Source organism: Chroicocephalus ridibundus, chromosome 6, assembly GCF_963924245.1.
Source record: "Chroicocephalus ridibundus chromosome 6, bChrRid1.1, whole genome shotgun sequence".
In the NCBI taxonomy this organism is placed as follows: Eukaryota; Metazoa; Chordata; class Aves; order Charadriiformes; family Laridae; genus Chroicocephalus; species Chroicocephalus ridibundus.
In genome coordinates this window covers 7,994,857-8,021,320 of record NC_086289.1, presented here as the reverse complement: position 1 = coordinate 8,021,320, position 26,464 = coordinate 7,994,857, and the positions used below count along the sequence as shown (strand labels likewise).

Genomic DNA, 26,464 nt, shown 5'->3' with positions numbered 1-26,464 from the left:
TCTGTATTGTGGACCCGGATCTTCTCCATGACACATCTCTGTGTCTCCCAATGTCTATCACTTCCTATTAACATCACAGCAAAGCATCACCTGTTTATCTTCATCTCTCCTACTCCTCTTCCACTACAGCCTTCCCACATCTCTAAAGAACGCCTGCACCTCCTGCCGCAGTTTCCCGGTGCGTGGGGAAATGGCTGCCCTCTGTTCCTACATTCAAATTGACCTTGTTGTTTCTGCGCAAAGTCATGTTTTGCTTCTTTTTTAGCAGAGACACGTGAGCTGTGTAATATCTCCGCTTCCCCCGCACGCCCCCGCTCCACCCTGAGTCTTTCCAGCTTTAAAGATGAACCCCTCATAGCCTCAGATGTTCATCTAAAGAAATGTTTAGCATTATGGATTAATTGATGAGTGGCCCTCTTGAAAGCAAAATTTCCACTTTTTTTCCTCTCTCCCCTGAACATTACCTGCCACAGTGAGCAATCGTACGTATATAAATACACACATTCACACATATACTCACTCCAGGCTACATGGCAGAAGATTAAAACACAACGCATATCCTCGGCGCCTGGAGAAGGGGAGATGCATTATTCAGTGGAACTACCTACCACACAGGCTTACTACAGAGTAATTAGTAGCATGACTGTTGGGCACAAAGGAAAAAAAAAAAAAGTCTTGAAAGAGCTACAAAGGCTGAAAAAGCTGACTAAGTATACTACTTGTTCTTAGTAAAACAGAAGCTGCCAGGTATGTCTTCCAACTGAAATTGTACAAATTATTTATAGCAGGAATTTTCCCCAATAGCAGTAACTGCAAATGATTAATTCATACAGAAAGCTAAGATAATGATGAATTATTGCAAATCCAACTCCAAGCGCTAAAAATAAATGTAAATCTTAAAAAGAGACAGCTTTGAAAGGGATTAATTTCCCCACAAAAGCCGGCAAGGGAGTGCATTTCTCAGCCTCGGTGGTGAGAACCAGAAGCAATTTTTTTCTAAATTTCAGCATTTAAGGAACCTGTTGGCAAATTGGCAAAATGTCACTTCTCCCCAGTGCTTGTAACGACATCGTGCCGTGTCTCACGGCAGCACCCAGGACCTCTTGCCACAGAGGAACTTTCAGATGGGGTCAAATTTTTGCCTGCTAAGCAGCAGTATTCTCCAACATCATTTCCAGGCTGGTGATCATTTACCGTATTGTTGCACGCGTGTTTATGGCTATTTTATTTGTCTGCATAGTTCACTTGGCTACGCAGGCTCTGTGGCACCGCAGAGGGGATTCAGGAGAGTCTACCATTCATTCTGCCAAAGCCTAAGAGTCACGTACCACGTTAAAGCATATTTTTCATCACCAGCTTTATGATGCTCCGTGCCTTTAGCCTATGCCCTAATGGCTCAGGGGTGTTTCACTCAGAGGGGAGCATTTTTAAGTCCTCAAAATCCTGATTCCTAAATAAATAAGTGCTTTGGGAACTTATTTCAGAGTTCATAAATATTTCTTATTAAAAATTAGTAAAGCGATAATGTTAAATCTGGGTGTAATAAGCACATGTATACTTGAAGGGATAGCTAAAGCAAATAAAAGGTAGAGACTTAACAAGAGGTGGAGCTGGCTAGTGTTTTTCGAAGCGTGAAATTTGCTCAACTGTTCTACCGAAAGCTCAAATAACAACGGGAGGAAAATCCCGTGGCTTTTCTTCCCTCCTATTTGACCAATCTTAATTAACGATTATAGAATAGTAAAAAGTTCAGTAGGAAAACCAAATCATCAACAGCTTCCCAAAAGTAATTGCTGCTTTGGCTGTGCTCCTATTCTGTTTCTGCTTGTTCTTTGGTAGGCACGAAGTCATCAATTAAAGATAAATAAATGTTAGTGGGGGAATCACTATTTGCCTGAATACAGTTTACACCTGCAGAGCAGCAAACCTGGCAGGTTCCTGACCTGCTCACTCCCTAGAGGTAACCACAGTTTAATCGGATAGATTAGTAAAGAGATAGAACCTGTGCGTGATTAGGCACCTTTACATGCAAATAAGTGTATTCAAATGCTCTCATGCCTACCCATGCTAACAGTGCAGGCGTGATTTTGCATATATAATTTTGACATTATTTGTTGAACAGTCAATTGGCTGAAGGCAAGAGGAACTAGGAGAGCAGAAAAGAGGGGGGATTTAAAGTCCAGCAAAGCAGAGTGGCCGGGTGCTGTCGGTGTGAGTACCAGCATCGCAGCAATAGACGGATGAAGAGGAGAAATATTCCAGAATAAAGAACTGGGAGGGGAGGTGGGGGAATGGGAGGTTCACCTTGTCACGGAGCTGATACGGAGAGAGAAGGAAGTTGCTTCTATAATCATGTCCCTCATCAGAAACGGCAGGAAAATGGCAGCGTGTTGTTTCTCTCCACATCTGCTTTCTGGCAGGTGACAGAGAGAGCAGCACCGCTGGCAGTTAACTCTCCTGTGAACCGCTGGGAATATGAAACACCCAGACCCGTGTTCTCCTGGTAGAATATTGCTATTGACATTTCACCGGCAGACCCGTTCCCATATTAATGCTGCTGCTGCTGCTAAGCAGAGCCAGTGTCCTCGTTCTCCTGCTGCGCTCCACACAAGTTCTCAACTCAGTGATGTAACTTACTGTACAAACGCCTTCAGGATCTGACACTTGGAAGACGAAACACTTCTCCCCAGTCCAGTCCAGTAGATCGTACTTTTTTTCTTCTATTTCCTCTGAGTACAGAAGCAGAAGCTCTGTTTTGGAAATTCAACTTCAAACATGAATGTGCCGAACTCCTGAAGTTGCTGGTTAAAAAAAAATTGGGAAAGACGAACAATTTACAAGCCATCATTCAAGAATCAATAGCTTATTAATGGCCTCGGGTGATATTTGTCATGTACCAGCATAATAGGTCCCATATAAAAATAATATGTGGTGGACACGTGAAATAAAATCAAAGCTACCTACATGCAAAAAAAGAGATGTGCTATCAGCGCATCCTCTCCCACCTTTCATTATTTTTAGAAAAATCTGCGCATAGCCAATAACATGCTGTCACGAAAATTTACTCCCGTTCCCAAGGCCTGTTAAACTTCACCCAGAGATGGATTAGGACCTAAGAGAGCAATTTAGACCATAAACATTTATCTTCTACTGTTACGCACATTAGCAAAATTCCACAGTGTAAATATCTTTCGTTATTCCTGAAACTGAGTGCTTAGAGCATGAAAGGAGTGCTGCTACAGAAGCACCAGCATAAGTTGGAACATCGCTTCAGAAGAAACCAGTGTTGGTAATGAAATCATATCGCATTCAAAATGAGCACCACTAAACCCGTTAGCACACACAGCAGGCAATGTAGTTAAAGAAATAAACGATTTGCGTAGCGATGCTGCCGTCAGCTTCAGCCTGACGTTTGGTTCTGGGACCAATAAACTCTTTAAGAGACTTCCCTTGCATTCAGTGGGCTTTACCAAAAGTCAAGCTCAGTGAAGACAGTGAAGCAAAGAACAGTTCACAAGAGTTCAGTACTGGGTGACTAAAAGTGTATTATGTGAGATGAAAAACAACATTATACAAAAAGAAGTCTTCGTTAAAACGTGTTTCTTGTTCAGTTCAATGCACAGTTGATCCCTTTTCTAACATAGATTGAGAAGAAAAACTCATCCTGATGACGAACAAATGCCACAGGCTGGGTACAACACTCGGACTTCTGTACCGGCAAGAAAAATGAGCAATTTAAATGCCAAATGGTGCAAATTCCTTATTCGAGGAAAAAGAATCCATCAGCGGCACCATTTCGCTCTGGCTGGCCGATCGAGCACACCGCCCGCCTGCTTAAGCGTATGAGCAGCGACTCCCCCCCCTCCCCGTATGTGTTTGGGCGCATCTCGGCGGCACAAGGCGGTGTTGCCGCGGTAGCCCCGCCCGCAGCCCGGCTCGCCCGCCGGTCGCCCCGCAGGGGAGAGGAGGGGAGTCCCCCTACCCTGCGCCAGCGCTCCCTGGGCTCACACGGGGACCAGAGGTGCCTCCTCCTCCTCCTCCTCCTCCTCCTCCTCCTCCCCGCTCCTGCCCTGCCGGCTCGCAGCGTGCGGCTGGACGGGGACCTGCGCCGGGAGCCGGGTGCGCTCCGCGGGGGGCTGCGCGGAGCGGGGCGGCGGGGTTTGGGGGGGGGTGAGGGGACACCGCCCGGGCTCCCCCGCCTTGTTCCCGGTCGCCCCTAATGGCCTTTGTGTCTCTCTGCAGCCGGGAGCCGGGGAGCATGGCTTGGGGCGAGTTCAGCCTCCTCCGCTGGCTCCGGGAGAGCCGGCAGTCCAGGAAACTCATCCTCCTCATCGTCTTCATCGCCCTGCTCCTGGACAACATGCTGCTGACGGTCGTCGGTAGGTACAACGGCTTTTGGTGCGGGTTTGTTGTTGTTTTTTCTTCTTTTCCCCTCCCGATTTATGCCAGAAATAATCTCCGGTGACAGATGTACTCCCTGAAATGCACGATTAATGCGCTCCAACCAAACATTTCCAAGCACTGATTTTTATTTATTTTTTTTTTTTAAGCACAAATGTTATTCTAGGTATTGCAAACACGCTGCCATACACATCAAAGTCTTGCCCTATTTCTGTGTTAATTGCAGGATAAGGAATTGTATCAAAGGGTCTTCATAATTCCTTTTTTTTTTTTTTTCCACTAAATGCCACTAACGCTTCACAGAACGACAGATAACAGTATTTTTAGCTCATCATCCTTTTTTTCTCCTGTGGTCATGCAACTGAAACAACAGGCTAGATAACATTGGAGATGCCTGTTTCCTTGCGATAGTTTCTCTTCCCCTCCCCAGTCATCTTAAAATGAGAGATTAATAAGAAAACTATCTCACTGGGTTTTACGAAAAGCACTTCTGTGAGTTGGTTTAATGAAATACTAAGTTTTGATCAAAGTCAAAGATGCAACTTTTACTGGCTTCAGTGGCATAGTGTCAAGATTTAGGAATCTACTCAAATAAAATGCCTGAAACATTTTTCACAGGTAGTTTTAGAAGTCAAATTCAAATGTTTATATGACTTTCAAGGGTTCAGAGAAACTAGTGGTTCATGGATGCCCACACAGGCACACGCATGAATGCACATGCTTCTCTTGGAGGTGAATTGGGCTGTGCAGAGCCGGCTCTCGGATGATGCTGCAGTGTCAGCTTCTGAATCAGACTCCGAAATTTCTTGGGGAACTTCAGCTTAAAAGCTGATGCCACAATGTAGACCTTTAGCTAAAAACATATATGTTTTTATCAAGTCGATTTTGGATTTTTTTTTTTACATGAATATACTTTCTTACACAGGTATTAACATTTAATTACTTATTCAGTAACACGTGTGCTAGAAGCCCTAGAAATTATCATAGTTTGCACACTTATTGAAGGAGTGGGCTTTTGCAGGAAGAGATGCAAGACAAAGAGGGGTGATTCTGTCACTAGGGTTAAACGGAACGAACCTGACATCTGTTTTTACAAATGCTGAAATGCTAATTTCTGAGATAAGTATTAAGGTAATTAAATTGCAGCTAAGATCCTAAAGCATATAAAGAAGGTCCCTTCTGGATGATCTTTTCAATGTAAATTTTAAAAAAATAATGAGACACGCAAGCATCAACACATTAGTTCTGATTACTTAATGCAGGAGCGTTACGTTTTCTTCCTTATGGCTGTTACTTAAACAATATTTTTTGTGGTTTATTTTGGAAATGTGTTTTACTACATTTTCTATATTTTGGTTTTACAATAGTTTCAATGCTTTTCTCATCTTTCATGTTTTCACAATCTGATAAATGGACTTGGGCAGTCACGTGCAACACAGACTCTTCAGACATGGGTTTTGATATATTTTGCTTTCTGAATGATGTCTGTGTAGAAAATCTTATATTTATGAAAACTGACAAAAAATAAAGATGAATGTAGAAGAACTTTTTTTTGGTTTAAATTGCGCTTCTGAGTTATGGGTGTGTTTTTTCCCTTGAGTAAAGTTCTATTTTAGTTCTGTGTTTCCGCCATTCAAAATCCTTACTAATATGCTCTGTTGGAAAGCCTTGTATTTCCTAATCTATGGCAAAGCAAACAAGAAAATTTAGTGATTCCATTTACAAATAACCTGATAGTAAGATGCCAATATTATTCTATTTGTTTTTCCAGTGCCAATAATTCCCAGTTACCTTTACAGCATCAAACATGAGAAAAATGCCACACAAATCCAGACGACTACGCCTAACGTAGTCTCAACAACGATGGACAATTTTCAGAGCATCTTCTCCTACTACGACAACTCGACGATGGTTACGGGAAACGAATCTGATAAGACACGACCCAGAGAGCTGCATCACACTCAGACAGAACAAATGACAGTAAATGTGACTCCTTCCCCATCTGATTGCCCCAAGGAAGATAAGGACCTGCTGAATGAAAATGTTCAAGTCGGGCTCTTGTTCGCTTCAAAAGCAACAGTGCAGCTAATCACTAACCCCTTCATAGGGCCGCTGACAAACAGGTACGTTATTTCTGCTGCGTTACTCAGGTGGGAGTTTACATTGATGTTGTAGTCCAGGCTAGTATTTCAAACCAAGTATTTTTAATTCTGTTGTGGCCCTGACTTAACTGGCCTTCTCACTTTATCTGGAGGAATATTTTAGTGATTGATGAACAGATCTAAATGCCTTTACCCTGTCCAAAAATAAACTGGTACGCTGCACACGAGCCATTTGATACGTTCAGTATCATACACTTTTCCTTCAAGTCCTGAGCTCTCTAGTTCTTCTAGAAACTTTTTCTGAAATGGTGTTGGAGTTCCTTCAGTCCGGCTGTATGGAGCCAAAAGCTGCTACCGCTCAGTATTTAGGCAGCACTGTGAATTGACGATACGTCTGTTACACCTACATCAGGCAAACGTGATATTGAAGCTGTAGGCAGGGTTCAGATCCCTCCCTTGCTCTCACGGAGACCCGCAGCTCTCGGTGCCATTTGGTATTCAATGATTCGGAGTCATCTGAGGTAAGAATTGGTGGGAAATTCGCGTGGACTTCAGTGAAAAATGAGAAAGCATCAAACTTTGCTGATGCCGTGTTCATCACCAAGTTCAGTGGATCACAGATTTCCATCAGTACACGATCTAGGCCAGCCTTCAAATTGTTCTGTCTGAATTCTCGCATAAATATGATATCTTCAACAAAATATGTTTAAATGGTACATTATAGAAAATCTATTTGAGCCAGGATAAAGGGTATAAGCACCAATATCAATGACTTATAACCCCTCCCCCCAAAAATCTGAGTACTAATGATGTTTACACAGATACTAAAAAGTATTTATAATATCATTTAAATTTCTGATGTCAAGAATTAATTTAATTTTATTCGTAGCACTTTGTGTAACTGTTCCCCCCAGAAGCAGCTGCAGTCCTCCCAAACCAAATACGAGATCAATCTCTGCAGGAAATATACTCCAAATTGTATTTAGTCAGGTCACTGATTTTCATATTCCTTATTTAAGTTTATTTTATAAGTAATAAATTTTCCTTTCAGAAAATAATATGCCGCAGAAATTTGTCCTTGCGAAACATTTTTGTTTAAGCAGTCAATGCTTAGCATACGTGGCAATAACCAAAACAACCAACGCCTTTTAATGCTACGTATTTCAGGGTTTGAAGGCAAAACTACCTTTCTTAGATTTTACAGCTTATATATATATATATTATCTGAGTGTTTAATTTCAATCTGATAGAAGAGTATCCAACTGAGGGCTCAGCGGTGGTTTGACGCACAGTGTTGTGAATTCAACCTGAATTCAATCTGTGGAATTGATCTAAACACAAAAGCTTTAAATGAGACAGTTTCATTCCTCTCTCATTTCACCTTATCTCCTGTGTGCCGCCTACACAGATATAAGTATGCCATTGCAAAATTACTTTTCTACAAATATGGCTGCAAGTTGAGGAGATAAACAGATTTTTGTTATTACCTGGATTTTCTGTTTTGTTTTGTGAGGATATGACAGCTCACCCACAGGCAAAGCAACAGAACATCAAATAATATTTTCATAATAGTTCTTTAAGTATTCTTCTAGATTTTCCTAGTTGACTAAATTATTGCCCTATTGATGCTTACTTTTCTCTGTTAGTATCATTATTTACACAACCTGCCAAACCAGGAGAAAGGCAATAATATGCTCTCCGTTGTCGATGGCTTTTTCGATAGCGCGGTTACGTCATACCGTAGATACGATCTCCGCTCTTTCTCTGGTAGACGTCTGCCTAAGCAAGAGGGTGGTGTCCCTGCCGGTGCCGCTCTGTGTGCCTGCGCGTCGGGGGACCGGAGCCTGGTGGTGCCTGTGCCAAGGCAGGGGGTCACACCTCTCCCCTGGAGCCGGCTGCGGGGATAGAGGGGGCACATCCTCAGGTTTAGGGATGGGGCTGGAGATGTTCTTGTAGCATCTCCCTTCGCTATTGGGAGCAGGGTTGGCAACACACCAGTGTGAACATCAGTGCTGTGAGCTGAGATTTCCTCCTGGAAACAGCCCAGGGGGTTTTTTGCAGGGGGCTGAGTGTGTCACCGCAATCACAGGGGCAGGTTTGGGAGCTCGGATGCCCACCAAGTGGGAAAAGGAAAAGCAAGGAGCACATCACCCCAGCGTCCTGTGCGACAGAGACTTCTCTCATGCAGCTGAAATGAGTGCCTTAGTGACAAAGTGGCCCTAAATTAGATTTAAGGATTACTGGTTTTCCTTCATGCGTTATTTGTATCTTGGTACCAGGATCTGCCTTTCTTCTGAGAAATGCTTAGTGGGATCAGTTAACACATTTATCAATTAACTGTAGAAGTCATCGGAAAAAAAAAAAAAACCCAAAGCTGACGTTTCCTAATATCAACGTGTGTATGATCAGTTAAAAAGCAGTGTGAAAATTGTGATTACTACAAATGAAACAGAAAATATCTGAGTTCCCATTATAAAGACTCTTTCGTACCGCTGATAAGCCGTTTAGTGATAATTGTTACTGCCGCTATTACTTTTGCAAAATTTCAGCAAAAAATCACAGCTTAAAGGAGGATTGGTTGCTTAGCTCGAGATCAGCGTGCACAGTTTGTTAAGATGCTCAGTAAGTTTCTTTTTCAAATAGGTAGCACACTGTGTTTGTGGTTTTTATTTCTCAATCAAATACAGTTGTTCAGGAGTGGTTTAGATTTTTAATCAAGTGTGGAGCTCCTGGCTTTCAGGAGGCTCTGGCTTTGAGCGCTTGAGTTTGCACAGGATGCAACAGGGTGTTCTATTCATATGGGTCTGTGAAAATTGTTACATTATTTTAGGTTTTCTGGAAGTTTTGTAGGCAGTTTTTCCTTTTTTCCTATGACTACTGGAGGTGTAGCTTTTTAAAATAAATTTCAAAATTGGTTTCATTCAAGAAGTTCTGCTAAAAATATTTCATAGGCAAAGCCCAGCTTTTTCTGTGGAATACCAGACAAAACACACACCTGGCTTAGGGAACTGGTTGGCAATTCATGAAACAACACAATTTACCTTTGGTCTAAAAAAGTCCGGGCAAAGGAAACGCCAGGTGGTGGCTTTGCCATAAGGTGTGACCACACACTTCCCACCGTGGGATGGTTTCAGGGCAGGGCTGACAAGATCTTTGTGGCTCAGACGCACGTTTTATTTTCACTTGTAGTGAAATTGGTAAGAAATTACACAAATGTCACAGCACTTGCTACAGGGCGCTTTGTGAGGAGGATGCACTGGAGACTTGAAGGCTCTGCCTAATCCTTTCCAGTGAGGAGAGTGGGCAAAAGGCTGCTGTGCCCTCTATAATTAACCGATTTGCTCCATTATTTTTTTCTAATTCACACCGAGCTCTATGAATGAGGCTGTGAGCCCAGCTGTGCTGGCCCCACAATCCACTGGAGCCAATGAATGTCTCCCCTGCCATGTCCCTCCCTCCCTTTATTTAACAGTCTGAAAAAATATGTGGGTTTAACTTTGTGCTTATCCAATATTGGCCTCAAAAATCATTAAAAAAAGGACAAGTATTTTCATCATCATTTTTACACCAGTCTGACTACAGCTTTGAAGGTCTTTGCATGCAAGAGGGAGCGTGTAGGACCGTGATATGTTCATGACGAAGATACACACAAAGAAGGAGGCAGAGAGATAAATAGCATTTGTAACTGCTTATTTCAGTTCCTGTGTAAGCTTTCCTTTGAGGTTTTGGCAGATGACAGAAATGACCAATTCTGCAGGTGGGACAAAGCCCCTCTGCCTACCCTGTGCTAGGGCGTGGAGCATGGAGGTGAGGTGGAGAGTGCATGGACCATGGACATTCCCTGTCCCTGCTGACCCTGCACGTTCTTCCTTACCTTCACACACATTCAGCAGTTCATAACCTCAAGGAAAATACTCTTCTTGCCATACATCCTCCTCAGTCTTCACTGGCAGTGAAGAAGACAGCCATACTGCCCACCAGGACAGACGTAACAAGGGGTGCTCGCAGTGGAACGGCTGTAGCTGTATGGCAACAGGGTTGAAATCAGTGGATTTGCAGCACTGTAATGAATGGATAATTAAGCTCTAATCATCCACAGCTGCTAACCTGGTCAGTGTAACCTTTGTTTCACTGCTGCACAGGATCCATCAAATGGTTGTCTTATTGTAGGGTAACCTTATTAATGGGTATAATCCACTTCCAAACAGTCCTGCAATCTGAGGTCAACACGACACTGAAACAGAGTAATTTAGGCATTCTCTGTCAGCGGCAGCTTTTCCTCTCCCTCCTTCAACTAATGACTCTGGCTTTTTCAGATGTCATAAATACTTGTAGGAAGCAGTTTTAGCTGCAGGTAGCCTCAGTGAAACATGCTGGACTCTGCTTCAGATTCTCTTGGAGAGTTTTGAAAGGAATGCCTGAGAAAATCATAGAATCATAGAATCTTCATGGTTGGGAAGGACCTTTGAGATCATCGAGTCCAACCAAACAACCTACAATCTCTGCCACTAGAGCATGCCCTGAAGTGCCACATCTAGACGTTTCTTGAACACCTCTAGGGATGGTGACTCAACCCCCTCCCTGGGCAGGCTGTTCCAGTGCCTGACCACTCTTTCAGTAAGGTCATTCTTCCTAACATCTAATCTAAACCTCCCCTGCCGCAACTTCAGACCATTTCCTCTGGTCCTGTCATTATTCACCTGGGAGAAGAGGCCAACACCCACCTCTCTACACCCTCCTTTCAGGTAGTTGTAGAGGGCAATGAGGTCTCCCCTCTGCCTCCTCTTCTCCAAGCTAAACATGCCCAGCTCCCTCAGCCTCTCCTCATATGACCTGGTCTCCAGACCCCTCACCAGCCTGGTAGCTCTCCTCTGGACACGCTCCAGCACTTCAATGTCCCTCTTGTACAGAGGGGCCCGGAACTGAACACAGCACTCGAGGTGAGGCCTCACCAGTGCCGAGTACAGAGGCATGACATGCTTGAGCATGGTAACGAGAAAAAAAGAAGAAACAAGACAGGCTATAATATTCTTTTGTGTTGCACGCATGCAGAGGAACAAAATGTAGAGATAACTGTGATGGAGCATGTCATGTCATGGCCGAGAAGCAGAAACTGCATATTCACAGGTTTCACGTGTCCAGAACATGAATGGCCCAGGACCAAGGGACTGAATCACTGAATAGTTGGCTGTTACAGGTAGGGCCTCTCCTTTTTGTGATTATTTTTGTTATATAGTGTAACTGTTTAGCAAAAGCTCCCACTCTGGGCTCTCTAATATCTGCTGGACACATCAGGGAATGCAGCTGCAGATTAGACATTTGTGGGGGCACAACTGCCAACTAATTAGTGCTGCTATTTCAGGAGGAGGCAGGGTTTGCTAAGATTATGCAGGAAAAGGCAATCTGCATATCTAACCAAATGCCAGCTGGATGTGGGTAAGACTGTCCCCTGAGCAAAAGCAACCACGACTTCTAGAGGTTCAGCGGTCTCATGCAGGGGCAGCACACCAGAATCGTGCATCCCCAAATTGTGGGTGAAGCTCCAGGCAATTTTTAGCTTTCCAGAGGATTATAACGACTTGTTAAATTCTGCGCAGATGCATGTCATGTGCTGACCCGTGTTCCTTTGCGTCGTCTTGTATGACGGATCACTGGCAATGCAGACTTCGCGCAGCACTAGCTGTGCCCACACACGGTCTGGTTCTGAAATGCTTAATTTCTGTCTGGAGGAAAAGTTATGTGTTAGACCTTGGTATATGTGATAAAGCATCATGGTCTGCTGGGTAGCGAGAGTAAGACTGAGTTCTGCTCCAGTTCTGCCCTCGTCACCCTCTGCTACGTAGCGCTTCACACCTTGCTGTGAGCCTGTTTGTCCAAGATAAAGGAGGAATAATACCTGCGGCTGCAAAAATTAAGGACAATGCTAGGACATTATTTCATTGAGCGCTGAAAGTGACTTCCAAAATACTGGTTTTCCTACAGCTTTCAACCACCAGAAACTGTCCAAGTGTAGGAAGCCTAGTGGACAAATTTAAATCTGCTTTAGCTTGATAGAGTATCATTTAGAACTAGCATGATAGCCCTTCTCTTTTTATCTCATTAATGTTTGTGGAAGATTTCACATCTCATATGATGGAAACATGAATGTGGGAGCCAATCTCGATGGCACTGGTCTTCATGAAAATAACCGAATTTTAACTCAGCGTACTTGTAGCAGAAGCAAATTGCTGTCTCATGGTCCCTGTGTCAAGTCTAAGAATTGCTTGACTTCCGTGCTGAAATCAGCCTTCTCCACCACACTGTCCCTCCTAAAATACCTCTGGGATGGCCTTGATAGACACAACCCTACTTTACTTTGCAATGGAATAAGGCATAAGGACATTTAACTTTTGCTTTCATACCACGGAGAAAGATGATATCGCTCACCAACGGCAGTAGAGTTGCAGAGTTGTTTTCATCTGTACTTCTATTGGTCCTTTTTTAATTGAAAAATCCAAAAATCAAAGCAGTTATGGTCAAACCCTCTGCGGCCTGTTCCACCCGAGCCCACTTCCCTGGGAAGTGCCCCCTTGAAGATGGTAACAGGTCGGTTTTTATTTCCTCATGTACATAGAAACATCAGCGGAGATTAGCATCCTCTTGTATAATACCTATTATACAGTAAGAGAAGAGGCAGCCTTGGAAAAATCATCCACTTTAAATAGAGCAGACCAAAAAAAGGTAGTATTATTTTCTTACAGGTCATGTATCAAGGTGCTGAGAGACTAAAATGATTATCGTAAGACCACAGAGGAAGTCGGTGATAGTGCTAGAGATTTAATTTGGAGACACCAGTCCAGTGAAGTACCACACGAGTAACTAGTCTCTGCTGGATATTTGTAACACCCACTTACACGTTTCAACTAGAAGAATCCACGCTACCCTTTTGTCATACTTTTAATGTAGCGACAACATTTAAGGCAAAATGGTTCTTCATTAGAGATTTCTGTGGCATGTAGAAATGTGCATGCTAGATTTCTTTCGTTCACAAAACTCAAGTGTTAGAATGAGACATTTAATAAACATCAAGCCCTGCACTTCAGAGAGTTTTCCATTACCCATGGTCCTTACTTGTATAAAAATTATATTAATGACAAAACGAAGCTCAGAATAATTAGGTTGGTTTATCTGTGCAGGGACTGCTGTTATTAAAAATAAAAAGGAATTATAGACTCTTCCATTATTTGCTTGACCTCCTTAAGCCAATGCTGCCAATATAAATGCCCAATACGGTCCAATCATTGGAAATGGAAGTCAGTCAGTACCCCTTTGAAAAGCATTGTCCATCGTTGGAGAATTTAGCCATTAAATAATGTCTTTGCAAATACATTTGAGATGCACAAGCCTATGAAAAAAGAAGCCGTGAATAAAGCGTGCTGAACAGAATATACAGGTTGTCTTAAGGGCTACCCGGGTAATGTTTTTGATTCTACAGTAGAATTTTAATGGTGTGAAAAATAGTATATTGTGAATTTTTTGTTGAAATTATGATTTTAGCTGCTCAAAAAAAAAATGCATCTGCTTTCCAGACAGAAAATTCTCTATTTCCTGGAAACTTGAAAATACTTATAGCAACCAGGCATTTCTACAGGCTGTTTAGAGTCATAATGAAGAAGCGGGCAGATGAAGAAAGCTTTGATCAGCTCCATTTTTACTCCTAAAACCACAGAAAGCAAAAATATTATTCTCAGGCTCCTTGGGACTCTTCCAGTTTTCCTGGCTGAGGCAGAACTCCCAACAAAGCGGATGACAAATTTTTCCAGTAAAAAAGCCATTGGTTTGACCGTGTCTCGTTATAGTCATTGTCTCATGAGGGTGGAAACAGATGAGCACTGAAACACTACTGGGGTATTTCAAAGCTCAGTATGCTCAGACAAATCTTCCTTTCTCATATCCTTGGCAACCCCATGGAGGCCCGGAGGGGCTTTATTGGGAACAGTTACAATGGAATGAGAACAGGGCAATCAGATTCTCATGAGGGAAGAATTTCTTCCAGGGATTTCACATACAAAGTCTGCCGCGCCAGATGAAAAGGCATTTGTAACATGGACAAGTTTGATCATGTGGTCCACACTATGTGAGTCAAAGCCTACCAAGGAACTACAGGTTGGGTTTTTGCGGTGTGTGAGGAAGTCTAACTCAAAATGTCAGTGAGACAATTCCAGAAATGTCAATGTTCCTTTTGTTTTCCAGAATAGGCTACCAGATCCCACTGTTCGCTGGCTTCTGCATCATGTTTGTGTCAACAATCAGTAAGTGTCCACATCTTATTTGGTCTGGCCCAGATGCAACTTTTAAATAAATGACCTATAATAATTGTCATGAGGAATTATTCTTGTTGATGTAGAGGGACTGATTTCCAAGGAAAATTTAAGGCTGGCTGTGCCATGAGGATGGTGGTGCTGATGGGATTTGACAAGTATGTTCTTATGAACATGCTCTAAGGAATTCACCACCTTCCATCCCATCTCGGCAGGTCTCTTTCTTAGCTGAATCTTTCTCTCAGGTTCTTGTAATACGAAGTGGTGCTCAGTTTTAAACTGATAGCCATGGGAGAGCTATCAACCATGAGAGGGCTATTCTGCAGGGTCCTTAACAACTAGCTGTCGTAGGGGCTTATCAGAAAGATCGTGAGGCTTCAGGGGCTCACGAGTAGAATATGAGTCAACAGTATCATAGCGCTGCTAAACATCGCTGTGGGATGTGCAAACAGGAGCATAGCCTGCAAGTCAGCTGAGATAATTTGTCCGCTCTAATGGCATTGATAAGGCTTCAGCTGCTGTTTTATGTTCAGTTTTGGCATGGCACTGAAAACTGCGGCCCAGATGGAAAGAGTACAGAGGAGAACATCAAGGATCATTAGAAGCCCGTGAGGAACGATGAAAGAACCGTGTCTGCTTTAGAAGGCAGATGTAAGGCATATCAGAGTCTATGACAAAAAGGAAGGGAACAGTTTTCCATGTCCACTGTACATAAGAGAAGGAATAACGAGGTTAAAACTGTATCATCCAGGGGACTGAAGTGCTGGAGATTACCTGGTCTTAGGGTCACTGCATTTTAGGAACTTGTTAGACAAATTTTGGTTCGGTTGGAGATAATACTAAGCCTAATTCATGGCAGAGGAGAGTATACTGTTGATTTGCTGGCATACTTCTTCCTCGATTTTTCTCTGTCTGCATGCGTAGGGATTTTTGTAAGACTTGGTGAAAAGCCCGAGAGGCACAATGCCGCAGGGCAGGTGGGAGAAGTGCACGTGGATCTTGGGTTTAGTTGGTGCGTGACGGCTTCCCCCAGCTATAAGCTGCCTGGCAAAATTCCTCAGGTGGGCAACAGATAGGAGCTTTAAAAAAGTTTTCAAAAACTCACTGTAGATTTAATGGTACTGACCATGACAGAGGCTCTACAAACAGAGATGGGCTTGGGTTTCTGGGATGCTCCTACTTTCTGACGTTGTGGATAGGGAATTTAGCTGGACTGATGAGTGCAGCAACCAGGCGCTCTGTTCCCAAAAGGCAGAGTGTTGCCAGGCGTGAAATGAGGAGAGAGACAGAGAGGTACCTCTGGTGGTCTGCTCTTGGGAGGATCAGGAGCTTGCTACGGCCCTTGAATGGGTGGAGCTGCCTTCTCTGCACCTCCAGCCATTGCAGAGCTGGCGACACCAGGGTAAAACCTCTCTCCACCCCTTTATTTACTGGGGAAAACATCAGTACATGTATGCGGGTGCGTGCATGTTAAATCCTGCTCTCCCTGAATGCCTGGAGCTTCAGACTGGGCAGCCTTAAATGAAGCGGTGTGGGGAGGCAAGGCTGGGAAGAAAGGTCTTTAACTCCTTCTGTGTGCAGCTGAATCAGAGCAGGATGTAATCAAATCCTAAGTAATTAGTTAAAACTGCTTGTGCGCTTGCATTCTGTGTTACCGGGAGGCTTAGACACCTGAGAGCAATTCAACACTGACACATCTAAATGCAATAAGAGAAAATAATGCAGTTAGCATTGAAAGTGGCACAAGTCACTGTAAACGCTTGACTGAATTGTATGAAGTTTTTGTGATAGTTTCCAGAGTTCTAACTTTTTAATCTAGTTAGAGTTAATCTAATTTTAAAAATTTACCTCTGTTTTTTTTTTTTTTCTGTAGTGTTTGCCTTCTCTGGAAGCTACACGTTACTGTTTATTGCCAGGTCCCTTCAAGGAGTGGGTTCCTCTTGTTCTTCGGTGGCAGGTAAGAGAAGAGATGATAGAGTAAATTACAGATCACCGATTCCGTCATTTTTAGTCATTTTCTGCGTTGTGTTTTGTCTGCAGTTTCAATAATTAATACAAAAATATTCAATTAAATCAATTTTATGTTTTTTATGTCCCTTTCATATGAAGTAGCTCAAAAGCAAATGTCTTTTCAGACTTGCTTGATATTTGGGTTGCAGGAAGGTAGAGCACTAAATGAACTGCGCTCTCCCTGGGATTTCTGCATCTGCGTCTTCAACATTTTAAATTCGTTTTTAGCCATTTTAAAGGTCATCGGGAACTTATGTTGGTACTTATTGTAGAAGGGATAGGAGCTCTGTCTGTTACTGAAATTTATGTTGCAAAATGTTGTTTTCAAGGACTTACCATGTCATCTGCCAGTTTGGACTCAGTTTACCTGTACCAGATTTCCAATACAAGGTTATCATTTTTAAATGAGTAGGTGAAATGGAGTATGGGTTTTCAGCCCAAATTATTTAACCATGACTGAGACCAGGGAAATATGTTTTGTTCATATTAGGACATTTTGCAGTCTTTTATTGGAAAAGTTTCCTGTGACGGCAGCAGAAATATAAATTTGGCTTGGGTAGGGAGATAAATACCAGTGATTTGTAAAGAGTGTGTCTTCTGGCTTCCTTGGGAAAGTTCCCCCTTCCAAGTTAGACTGGTCTATAAGCAGGGTTCACACACACTCCGTAGAAACTTAAGAAGAATTTGGCAGCTGAATTCCTCTGAGGTTCCTTTTGCAGGGATCGTGCTGCAGCCCACATCTGGGCAGTGCTGCCTGGGGCAGATGAGGAGATGCAAAGCCCCAGACTGAGATTTCAAACTGGGAGCAAGAAGCTCCCTATGCTTAAGATGGTTTGGAAGCTGCTCAACCAGCACCAGGGAAGCAGGGAGGTTTAAGCCTGGGTGAGCAGTGGGAAGAGTGGGGATGTGGCTGAGGGAGCAGGCAGGGGCTGGGGTGAGGAGCCAGGGATGGGGAAGGCAAAGACAAGCAGGAGGGGTGGAGACAAGAAAATCCATCTCTCCTCCTAGTACCAGTTAAGGTTACAAATCAAGCTTTCCACAGGGAAGACATGCCAGAATCAAAATCATTGTTCAGCTTTAACTCAGTCCCTGTGGAAACGTGCACCTCGAGATACAGCTTTTAGACGAGTATGTGGCTTTCTTCACAGACAACCTAGAAAATACAGCAGAAAAGGCCAAGAGACCATCTAGTCCACCCCTTTCCTGAAGGCAGGATCAGCGTTGTATCTATCATTCCTCACGCATACTTGATAGGCGTGTTTTCAGAAGCCTCCAGAAACGCCCTCAGCATCTAGCTTTGTGCTTACATACCTTTACTGTCAGGAAGATTTTTCTGATGTCTCATCTAAAGCCTCCATATGGTCACGTAAATCCATTTCTACTTCCTATACTTGAGAGAACATGAAGAACAGTTTCTTTTCTCTTTGTAGCTTTTTTTCATATTGCATTGATTCATATTGAATCATAGAATGATTTCGGTTGGAAGGGACCTTAAAGGTCATCTAGTTCCAACCCCCCTGCCCTGGGCAGGGACACCTCCCACCAGCCCAGGTTGCCCAAAGCCCCGTCCAGCCTGGCCTTGGACGTCTCCAGGGATGGGGCAGCCACAGCTTCTCTGGGCAACCTGGGCCGGTGTCTCACCACCCTCACAGTAAAGTATTTCTTCCTGATATCTAATCTAAATCTCCTCTCTTTCAGTTTAAAACTGTTCCCCCTTGTCCTATGGTTCCACTCCCTCATAAAGAGTCACTTCCCATCTTTCCTGTAGCCCCTTTAGGTACTGGAAGGGGCTATAAGGTGTCCCTGGAGCCTTCACTTCCCCAGGCTGAACAACCCCAACCCTCTCTGCCTGTCCTCACAGGAGAGGTGCTCCAGCTCACATTAGTTTTCTCCTTTCTGGTTTTAAATTAAAAGTCCTGCAGTTGCCCCTCACAGATATTTTTATAAGTCTGTATGACAGTCTCCAGTGACCCCCACCTTTCTTCTTGTGCTGCACCAGAACCAGACCCAGCACTCAGAAGAAGCTCCGACTCCTTACAAGGGCCAGGAGCAGTGAGAGTTAGTTCATGTGTCTCACAGGCAGAGGAAGTTTTCTGTAGTATGGTGCCAGTCAGTCTTTTACCCGCCCTGCGTTTGTGCATGTAATCATTCCTGTCTACATGTAAAACTTTGTGTTATCTTCTTTGTATTGCCTCCTGTTTTTTCCCCTGAATATTTCTCCAAGTCTCACAAACTCATTGTGAATTCTGATATCGTTTGCTGACTTGATCTTCAACTGCTCACGCAGACACTTTGGTGTCCTCCTCGGTTTTCTAAGCATCTTCATCTGCAGAGGACCTCTGCACTTTTGGGACACGTGATGGATTGTATTCACTTAATCATCAATCATGCAATGTTTTGTTTTCTTTTTCTGGCTCATTGTGTAGCTGTGGACCCTATTTACTGAGTCCTACTTAAACCTTGATTTGAAAACAGAATTATTAATTTCTATGAGGACTCTTCTGCAGCATTTACCTCTGCCTCTAGTGCCTGAATGCTTCGCAGAAAACACAAGTAGATTGGGCTTCATGTTTCCTTTTGTGAAATGAAGGCTCGTCATCAAATGCAGAAGTGAGGCATGTGAAGAGCAAGGTCGAAAGAATCCTTTAATTTGGGATGCTGAACTCAAAATACTCATTTTCAAAGTAATCAGCTCAGCATAATATCTCATGCCTGCAGCAGGAGCCAGCACTGACCACAGCTACAGCTGGGAGTGGCCACCAGACCTTCGTGTCAAGTGCCCGGAGTATAAATAACCGATAGTGAATACTTGTCAAAAGCTTTGTTTCACCTAGTTGAAAAGCATCATCTAAAAGCCTTGTGAAAAAGGCAGGGACAAAGAAGCTAGCAAATGAGGGCATCATTAAATTACCTGAGTAATACTGAATAATGGAACATGGTCTTAGAGACCATTTACATTTGCCAAAACTCCTTTTTGCTTCAAGGTGAATTCCATGTGGGGGGGAGATATATATATACACACATATATATGTATATATTTGTATTTATATCTAGAGAGATACCAGCTGTCAGGCCTGTATAATGTTTAGTAGGGCTGGCAAATGATGACCATAAGCTGCAGTACACAGCTGCCTAACTTTGTGTTGTGCTTTTTCTTCTTTAATTTATTTTAGGGATGGGTATGCTCGCCAGTGTATATACAGATGATGAAGAGAGAGGCAACGCAATGGGAATTGCACTAGGAGGCCTCGCTATGGGAGTATTAGGTCAGTGAGATGGAGACTCCGCTGGCAAGAGAAACCACCCCTCAGCCATCCCCAAAGCATGTGCTTGTGCCCTGTGAGAGCAGCAGAGGAATTTCGAGTGCAATGTTATTGTTCCATCTCCAGATTAGATTCATGGTGCATGTTAAGAATGGTTTTTCCCACAGAAGCACATCTCTCATGCAGATACGTATGGCAGGCAATAATCTCTGAGATGTTTGGGGTTTGTTTACATGGACCGTTGCCCAGAGAGGTGGTGACAGCCCCATCCCTGGAGATGTTCAAGGCCAGGCTTGATGAGGCTGTGAGCAATCTGATCTAGTTAAAGATGTCCCTGCTTACTGCAGGGGGGTTGGACTAGACGACCTTTAAAGGTCCCTTCCAACTCAACACATTCTATGATAAGAGTATTTTGGGGAGTGACGAATACGGTTATTGTCATCATTGGTGAGCTTCGTGTTGAGTTTTGGTTTGTTTTTTTTAAATTGAGTATTTTGGTCACTGAGTGCCAATAGCAGGATGCCCAAAGGCTTGCAGAGGGTGCTTGTTCACAGATGTGGCTTCACAACTGTGTCCTTTCTTTCTCCCTGGCAGTGGGCCCACCTTTTGGGAGCGTCATGTATGAGTTTGTGGGGAAGAGTTCTCCTTTCCTGGTGCTGGCAGCACTAGCTCTGTTAGATGGAGGTCAGTAAATCCGAAGAGTCAATATTGCCGTGTAGCACATCCCTTTCGTATTCTTACCATCTAACCCCCTACTTGAAGAAATGTTACAGTATTGATTTCTTTTCACAGCTGTTCAATTATTTGTTCTGCAGCCGTCCAGAGCACAAGCAGAAGTAAGTATTAAGGTAAAACACTCTGGGCAACGGGTGATGCTTTGCCTTTCCTAATTCCAAGCTTTTGTTTCATAGAGTCAGAAGGGGACACCGTTGCTGACACTTTTGAAGGACCCGTATATCATTATTGCAGCAGGTACCAGATCCTTTTTGTTTGTTTGTTTGTTTTGTTTGTTTTTTAATTTAAACTGTCTGCTGGTGTTATACCTGGCATCCTGGAATGCCTCAGGCTGAGCTGGTTTGACAATAGTGTCATTTGCTGTTTTCATTAACATAAAACTCAAAAAAAAAAATAAAATCATCTGTTGGTCATACAGAATGAATATGCCAGTAGAAACGGAACAGACTGAAAGTTTGAAATGTAGCTGTCTTTCCAGCTGAGAGGACACTAATGACTTGTGGATGCTTGCTAAGGCAATGAGATGTGGCCATGAAACTTTCTGTCAGGCAAGTGAATGGGGCCAAGGCTTTCAGAGGGAGGGATCACCAGGACGTGGCAGGCGTAGGGAACAACACTGAACTTCATTTCCATTTGAAGAGGGCGTGAGTTTGGTCTCTAGAGCATGGATTATATTTCAGGGTTGAATGGTGAATGGCGTTTGGTATTACATGCATCGTTTCTCCACTGAGTCTTTCTGTCTCAAGGGAAGTTTGCCTTTTTGCATTGTGTTTTGTTGAATGTTTATTCTGAAGTCTGTAATTAAGGCTGGCCCTCTTTAATGTTCATAAAATATCTGAAAAGAGATCGTAATTTTTACTGGTTTATTCCTTAATCCTAACCCCCTTGTCCAAGAAAGCAATTCTTCCAGGCGTTTTTTCGGGTTCGCTGTTTCTTGGTGTTCTTGGGGAATGACCATTACCCGAACTCTTGACTAGACACTTGGTTGTGCTGTGACTGAAGTTATAGAAACACTTTTCCTTGAGAAATTCTTGGAGCATTAAAAGACCTTTTAATAGAAGTATTTGAGGGAAAAGAGTAGCAAACACAGTAGCTGTCGTAAGAGGTCAGATCTATCATTCAACTGATTCAGTACTTTGTCTCTTGCTGTGCTTAAAGCAGGTGCCGAAGGGTGAGGTTCATCTAGCATATAAAGGAGATTTCTGGAGAATAATGTAATCCCTGCCAAGGTCTAATCTGTGACCAGAACTTGGTTTAAACCACAAAATATGACCAGGGGACTGATTTCAAGGATGAACCTTGGCTCATGCCAAACTAGTCTTAGCTAAGGAAAAGGTACCCAAAGACCGTGTATCCCAATGTTTTGACCATGTCCCATGTCTGCTAAGAGCAGGGGTGGGCTTTGTTCCCATTTTCTAATGCATTTGCATGGCATTCGATTTCTGCAGCTATTCTCTTCTCTGAAGCTTTTTCGGCTGACGTTTCGGGGCTGAGTAAAGCAGGGCTGCACAAACAGTCGCAGGGCAGCAAAATAGTGAAAAGATTCAGGGCTGGGTAGCTTGGAATCAAGACAGCGTGTGTCACAGAGACCTTACCTTGGCTGCCCTGGCTCTTTTTGCCTCTTGCTTCCCTGCGTGTGCCTGCAGGCATTGCCAGTGCCTCCTGTTTCCCCTTCCCATCTTCCATCCGCAGTGGCTGGGCATGGCCAGAGGAAGGGAAAGGAAGGACGTACAGAGGGGTAGAAATATAAAAACCCTCTCTGTTCCCATCCCTCCTGCTCTCGACAACTGCTCTGGCTGACCTGTCCCCCTCCCACCAGGCATCAGTGCCCTGGATCCGAGAATGTCCCTGTGGTGGGCTACCGGCGGGGTTGGGTACAGCAACTGGGGTCTCTGCCTCCCAGGACAGAGGCTGCCCAGTGCTTTGACAGTACAGACGATACTGATGTTCTGTACTTTCAGCTTCTTCTCCCCCTGCTTTATTTCCCTTGCAGACCAATTTTTATTTTTTTTTCCAGAGCTGAATGCCAAATACTAACTATAAACCCAGCCTTTTGTCTGGCCTACCAGTGCACATTGGTCCAAGTGCAGATTTCTTGATGCACCGGGAATACACTATTTAAATGTTCGTTGCTTCAGTTGGGAAGTTGTCGCTTTTTACAGTGGAAAGGATCTGGAAGTTTCATTTGCTCTCCCATGCCCGAAGGAGTTTAGTGGTTTCCTTGCTCTGTTTTCTAAGACGGGAACTTCTGCCCCTGATATTAACGGGGAAGGGTGGGTGAGAGGTTCGTTGGGACGGTAGGGTTAGGTCTGTGATCTGACACTTTGAGGCAATCAGTCAAGGCACCATGCCACATTTCTCCACATCTAAGCCAGGATACTACGTCTTCTGCTTCACAAGGATGCTCTGAATGTCAGTGTCCCACACTGTGTACGATATTCAGATACGATGATTAGAGAGGAGAAGGTTAAAAGTCCCATTGGGTTTGCGTGCTCAGGGAGATTAGAGGTTTGAATGGCTTTTAAGCCGGTTAATGACCTCATTAAAAAATTGACTGCATCTCTAGTGGGCTGACTTGTTAACCACAAGTAAAACCTAGGGCCATTGTAGGCACACTGCAAATGGACCAACAGTTTAAGTATTTCTTGCACTCTCAATTTAGGTACACTAATTTTATGGTACAAATTCAGATTCAATCTCCTGAGTGTGCGTCATACACTTGAGTCATAATTGTTTGTATTCTCAAAGTACGAGCACTTTCTGACCAATTTGGCTTACCTATAGCACGATATTAGCCTTTAACACAAGGCGTCCTGAACTCAAGCGTGGTGTTCCTCTCTCTCTGAAAGTGTGACGTTTTCCCTTGATGACCCATGTTGTCTGTGAGTTAATAGTGGTGACTGTCGGAGCAGATCGGAGGCCGGTGCTCTCGTTCCCTCGCTGTGCGTCGCAGTCCCTACGGCCAGTCCTACCTCCTGGTCCCCTCTGGTGTCAGCAATAGTTGCTGTAGGATGCGCTGCGGCCATTCCTGTTGAACATGCACTCGCCAGTCCAGGTGGGGAGGTCACAAAGATGTGGGCATCAGGGACAGGACCAGATGATACGGCAAGCTCCCATGAAAACCTCTGCAGGGAAAAGAAATATGAGCAAATACAGACTCTGCTTTGTGCATCATGTCAGAGGTGATGCTTCAAAGTCAGTGCCATCAGTACTCACTGACCCCGGGAAAAGAAACATTATTGACGCTCTTTGTCACTGCGAGTAGGAGCTCAGTGGATGAAGTTGATGTCATTCTCACAGCCAGACCTCACTGACAGGGATTATGGCAACTTTAGGTGCTACCAAGTGTCAAAGCTGCATTGACAGGCAAGTTAGTTTAAATTACCAGATCCAAAAACCGGAGTTGAGACAGAGATCATCATGAGCACATGGGTCCTTGAAGGTGCGGGACAACTTTTCACCGGGTACCTGCTTTTCCACAGGAAAATACTAGTGATGTCTATGGCACTCTGCCAAAAGCTGGGTGGGTTCTCGGCTCTGGAGATGGGATCCAGCTGGAAGGTTGCAATTTCACACCTCCTGGCCAACACAGGACTTTTAAACAAAAAAACAATGTAGGATTTATGCCCTTGAGACTTGGCCCTCTGAAGAGAGGTCAGCTCCATGCAAGACAGAGGGGGGAAAAAAAATATTTTATCTTTTTCTGGGTGAAGCTTCGCTAAGGTAGCACGGTCTCTATCGGGCTTTGCCCTGAGTTTGCAGAGTACTGGCTCAGGCTCTCACTTATCTTTTGGGGTGTATCTTCAAGATCTGAAGTACCTTTGTCACCATGTACCGATGTACTTTGGTCAGCTCTGGTGATGCTTCCTCACCTAATGAGAAGTGACGCCACAGACGCACGCACGCCTGTTTCTCATTTCTTTGTGAAGTTTGTGAGGAGCAGAATAAGGCCTTTGCTCTTTAAGCCCTGTCTGTTAGAATGGCCCCGCTTCCTCTGGCTGCGCTTTGTGTGGCTTGAGTTGTTTTTCCAGCATCGAGGAAGCAGCTGGAGTGTGGCTGATTTTCGGCTCGGAAGAGGGAAGCCCCAAGGTGTTCCACTGGGGCTCCTCACAGATACTGCGTTAGCGGGAGCTTGCACCGGAGTGGAAAGGTTGGCTTTGGATCGAACCTTTCATCCGTAGGGTAAGGCAGTGCTGACCGGTGGCTCCTTGCCCCGGGAAGGGAGTGAGCCTGCTGGCCTGTGAGGTCATTTTGGGAATCATGGATACGCAGTCTAATATATTCTGACTGGTTTGAGCAAAGAATGGCATCAGTGCTCATTTTGTTTTCAACTGCATGATGAGGAACTTGTTCCAGTGGAAATAATGTTTCTCTGACCTCAGACAAATTAAGGTGTGTGTGTGTGTTTGTTTTTAAATGTAAAATTTGGACGGTAAATGACTATAAGAGTCTAGAAGATTTTATTAAATTTTAGAGATTATAAATATTAGGAAGAAAAGTGGTAACACAAGTTTGAGGTTGTCGCTTCTAGCAGTGACTCCCAAGCTCCCTCGAAAGCCATTTTGTAAGGGAGTAGCAGAGGGGACATGTCCCGTTGCCCCGCATTAGGCTTTGACTGCCTCGGGGTCTTCTGAGTAAGTGGGAAAGGCATCTCAAATCCACAGAAATACCACGGGGTTTAATAATCACCGCACTAAAGCCGAAGTGCACGACTGAGGACAGAAGAACTTGACACAAACCCTCTGGAATCCGGATCCGCAGGCGGTGACGGAGGGCAGAGCTGAGCCGGCGGGAGAGACTGAATCAGCACTTCCACCGCCTGTTATCCCGTTATCCTTTGCAGCTGGGTGACTAAAGGGCCAGAAACTCAAAAAAGATTTGGAAGCATTTGAAATTCATAAGGCTGGGCAAGCTCAGCCGGACTCGTGCTTTGCTGCACGGACTTACTGGCTGCTAGCTACAGGATCGCCACACAAAATTCCCTTTTCTAGGGGACAGACATCTCTGGGGTTGTCTCTTGGTATTTTTAGGATCGAGACCTCCATTATCTCATCACAGTCATTCTCAGGTGACGGAGGCAGAGGGTCAGAACCTGTGGCTCTTACACAGCAGGGCTCCGGTTTGGCCCCAGGAGACTAGATAAAGACCAGAAGATTGTAGGTTTAGCTAATCGTTTGTACAACAGTCAGACCTCATGAACTTTCTAAATGTCATCAAGCTCACTGCAGACTTTCACGTTATGAAATAGCTTAACCTTTATTGTAGAATTTCTAGGAGAATAGAAAGATATAGAAAGTTTGTCTTCAGCGATTTTACATTCTGTTCTATTTGACATTAATCAACATCTGATGCATGACAAATAGGACTGTAAAAAGTGCAACGCTTTATGTAAAAACATCCATTTTTTTGCGTGTTTTTTTGTTCACAGTCAAAAGAAATAATTACTACTACTTCTTTTTCCCCCACCCCTCCTTTCTCTAAGGATCAATCTGCTTTGCCAACATGGCGATTGCCATGCTTGAGCCAGCGTTACCCATCTGGATGATGGAGACCATGTGTTCAAAGAAGTGGCAACTTGGTAAAGTACAGGATATTATTCACATTGCTATATTTTGTCTAATGATTGTCTCACTTCTGATCTTGTTAATGATGG

General features: G+C 43.9%; 1 protein-coding gene across 1 annotated transcript in view; it reads left to right on the top strand.

Moving 5' to 3' along the window:
* Positions 1-4,015: 4,015 nt before the first annotated feature.
* The window catches only part of SLC18A2 (solute carrier family 18 member A2), a 32,700-nt gene continuing 10,251 nt past the window's right edge, over positions 4,016-26,464 (top strand). Inside the window, exons 1-10 of the mRNA XM_063338364.1 lie at positions 4,016-4,119; positions 4,243-4,379; positions 6,173-6,524; positions 14,736-14,794; positions 16,677-16,760; positions 19,987-20,079; positions 20,671-20,760; positions 20,869-20,912; positions 20,988-21,048; positions 26,294-26,389. Coding sequence (XP_063194434.1) covers positions 4,259-4,379; positions 6,173-6,524; positions 14,736-14,794; positions 16,677-16,760; positions 19,987-20,079; positions 20,671-20,760; positions 20,869-20,912; positions 20,988-21,048; positions 26,294-26,389 — 1,000 coding nt within the window. The 5' untranslated portion in view covers positions 4,016-4,119; positions 4,243-4,258. The remainder of the gene's footprint in view (positions 4,120-4,242; positions 4,380-6,172; positions 6,525-14,735; positions 14,795-16,676; positions 16,761-19,986; positions 20,080-20,670; positions 20,761-20,868; positions 20,913-20,987; positions 21,049-26,293; positions 26,390-26,464) is intronic.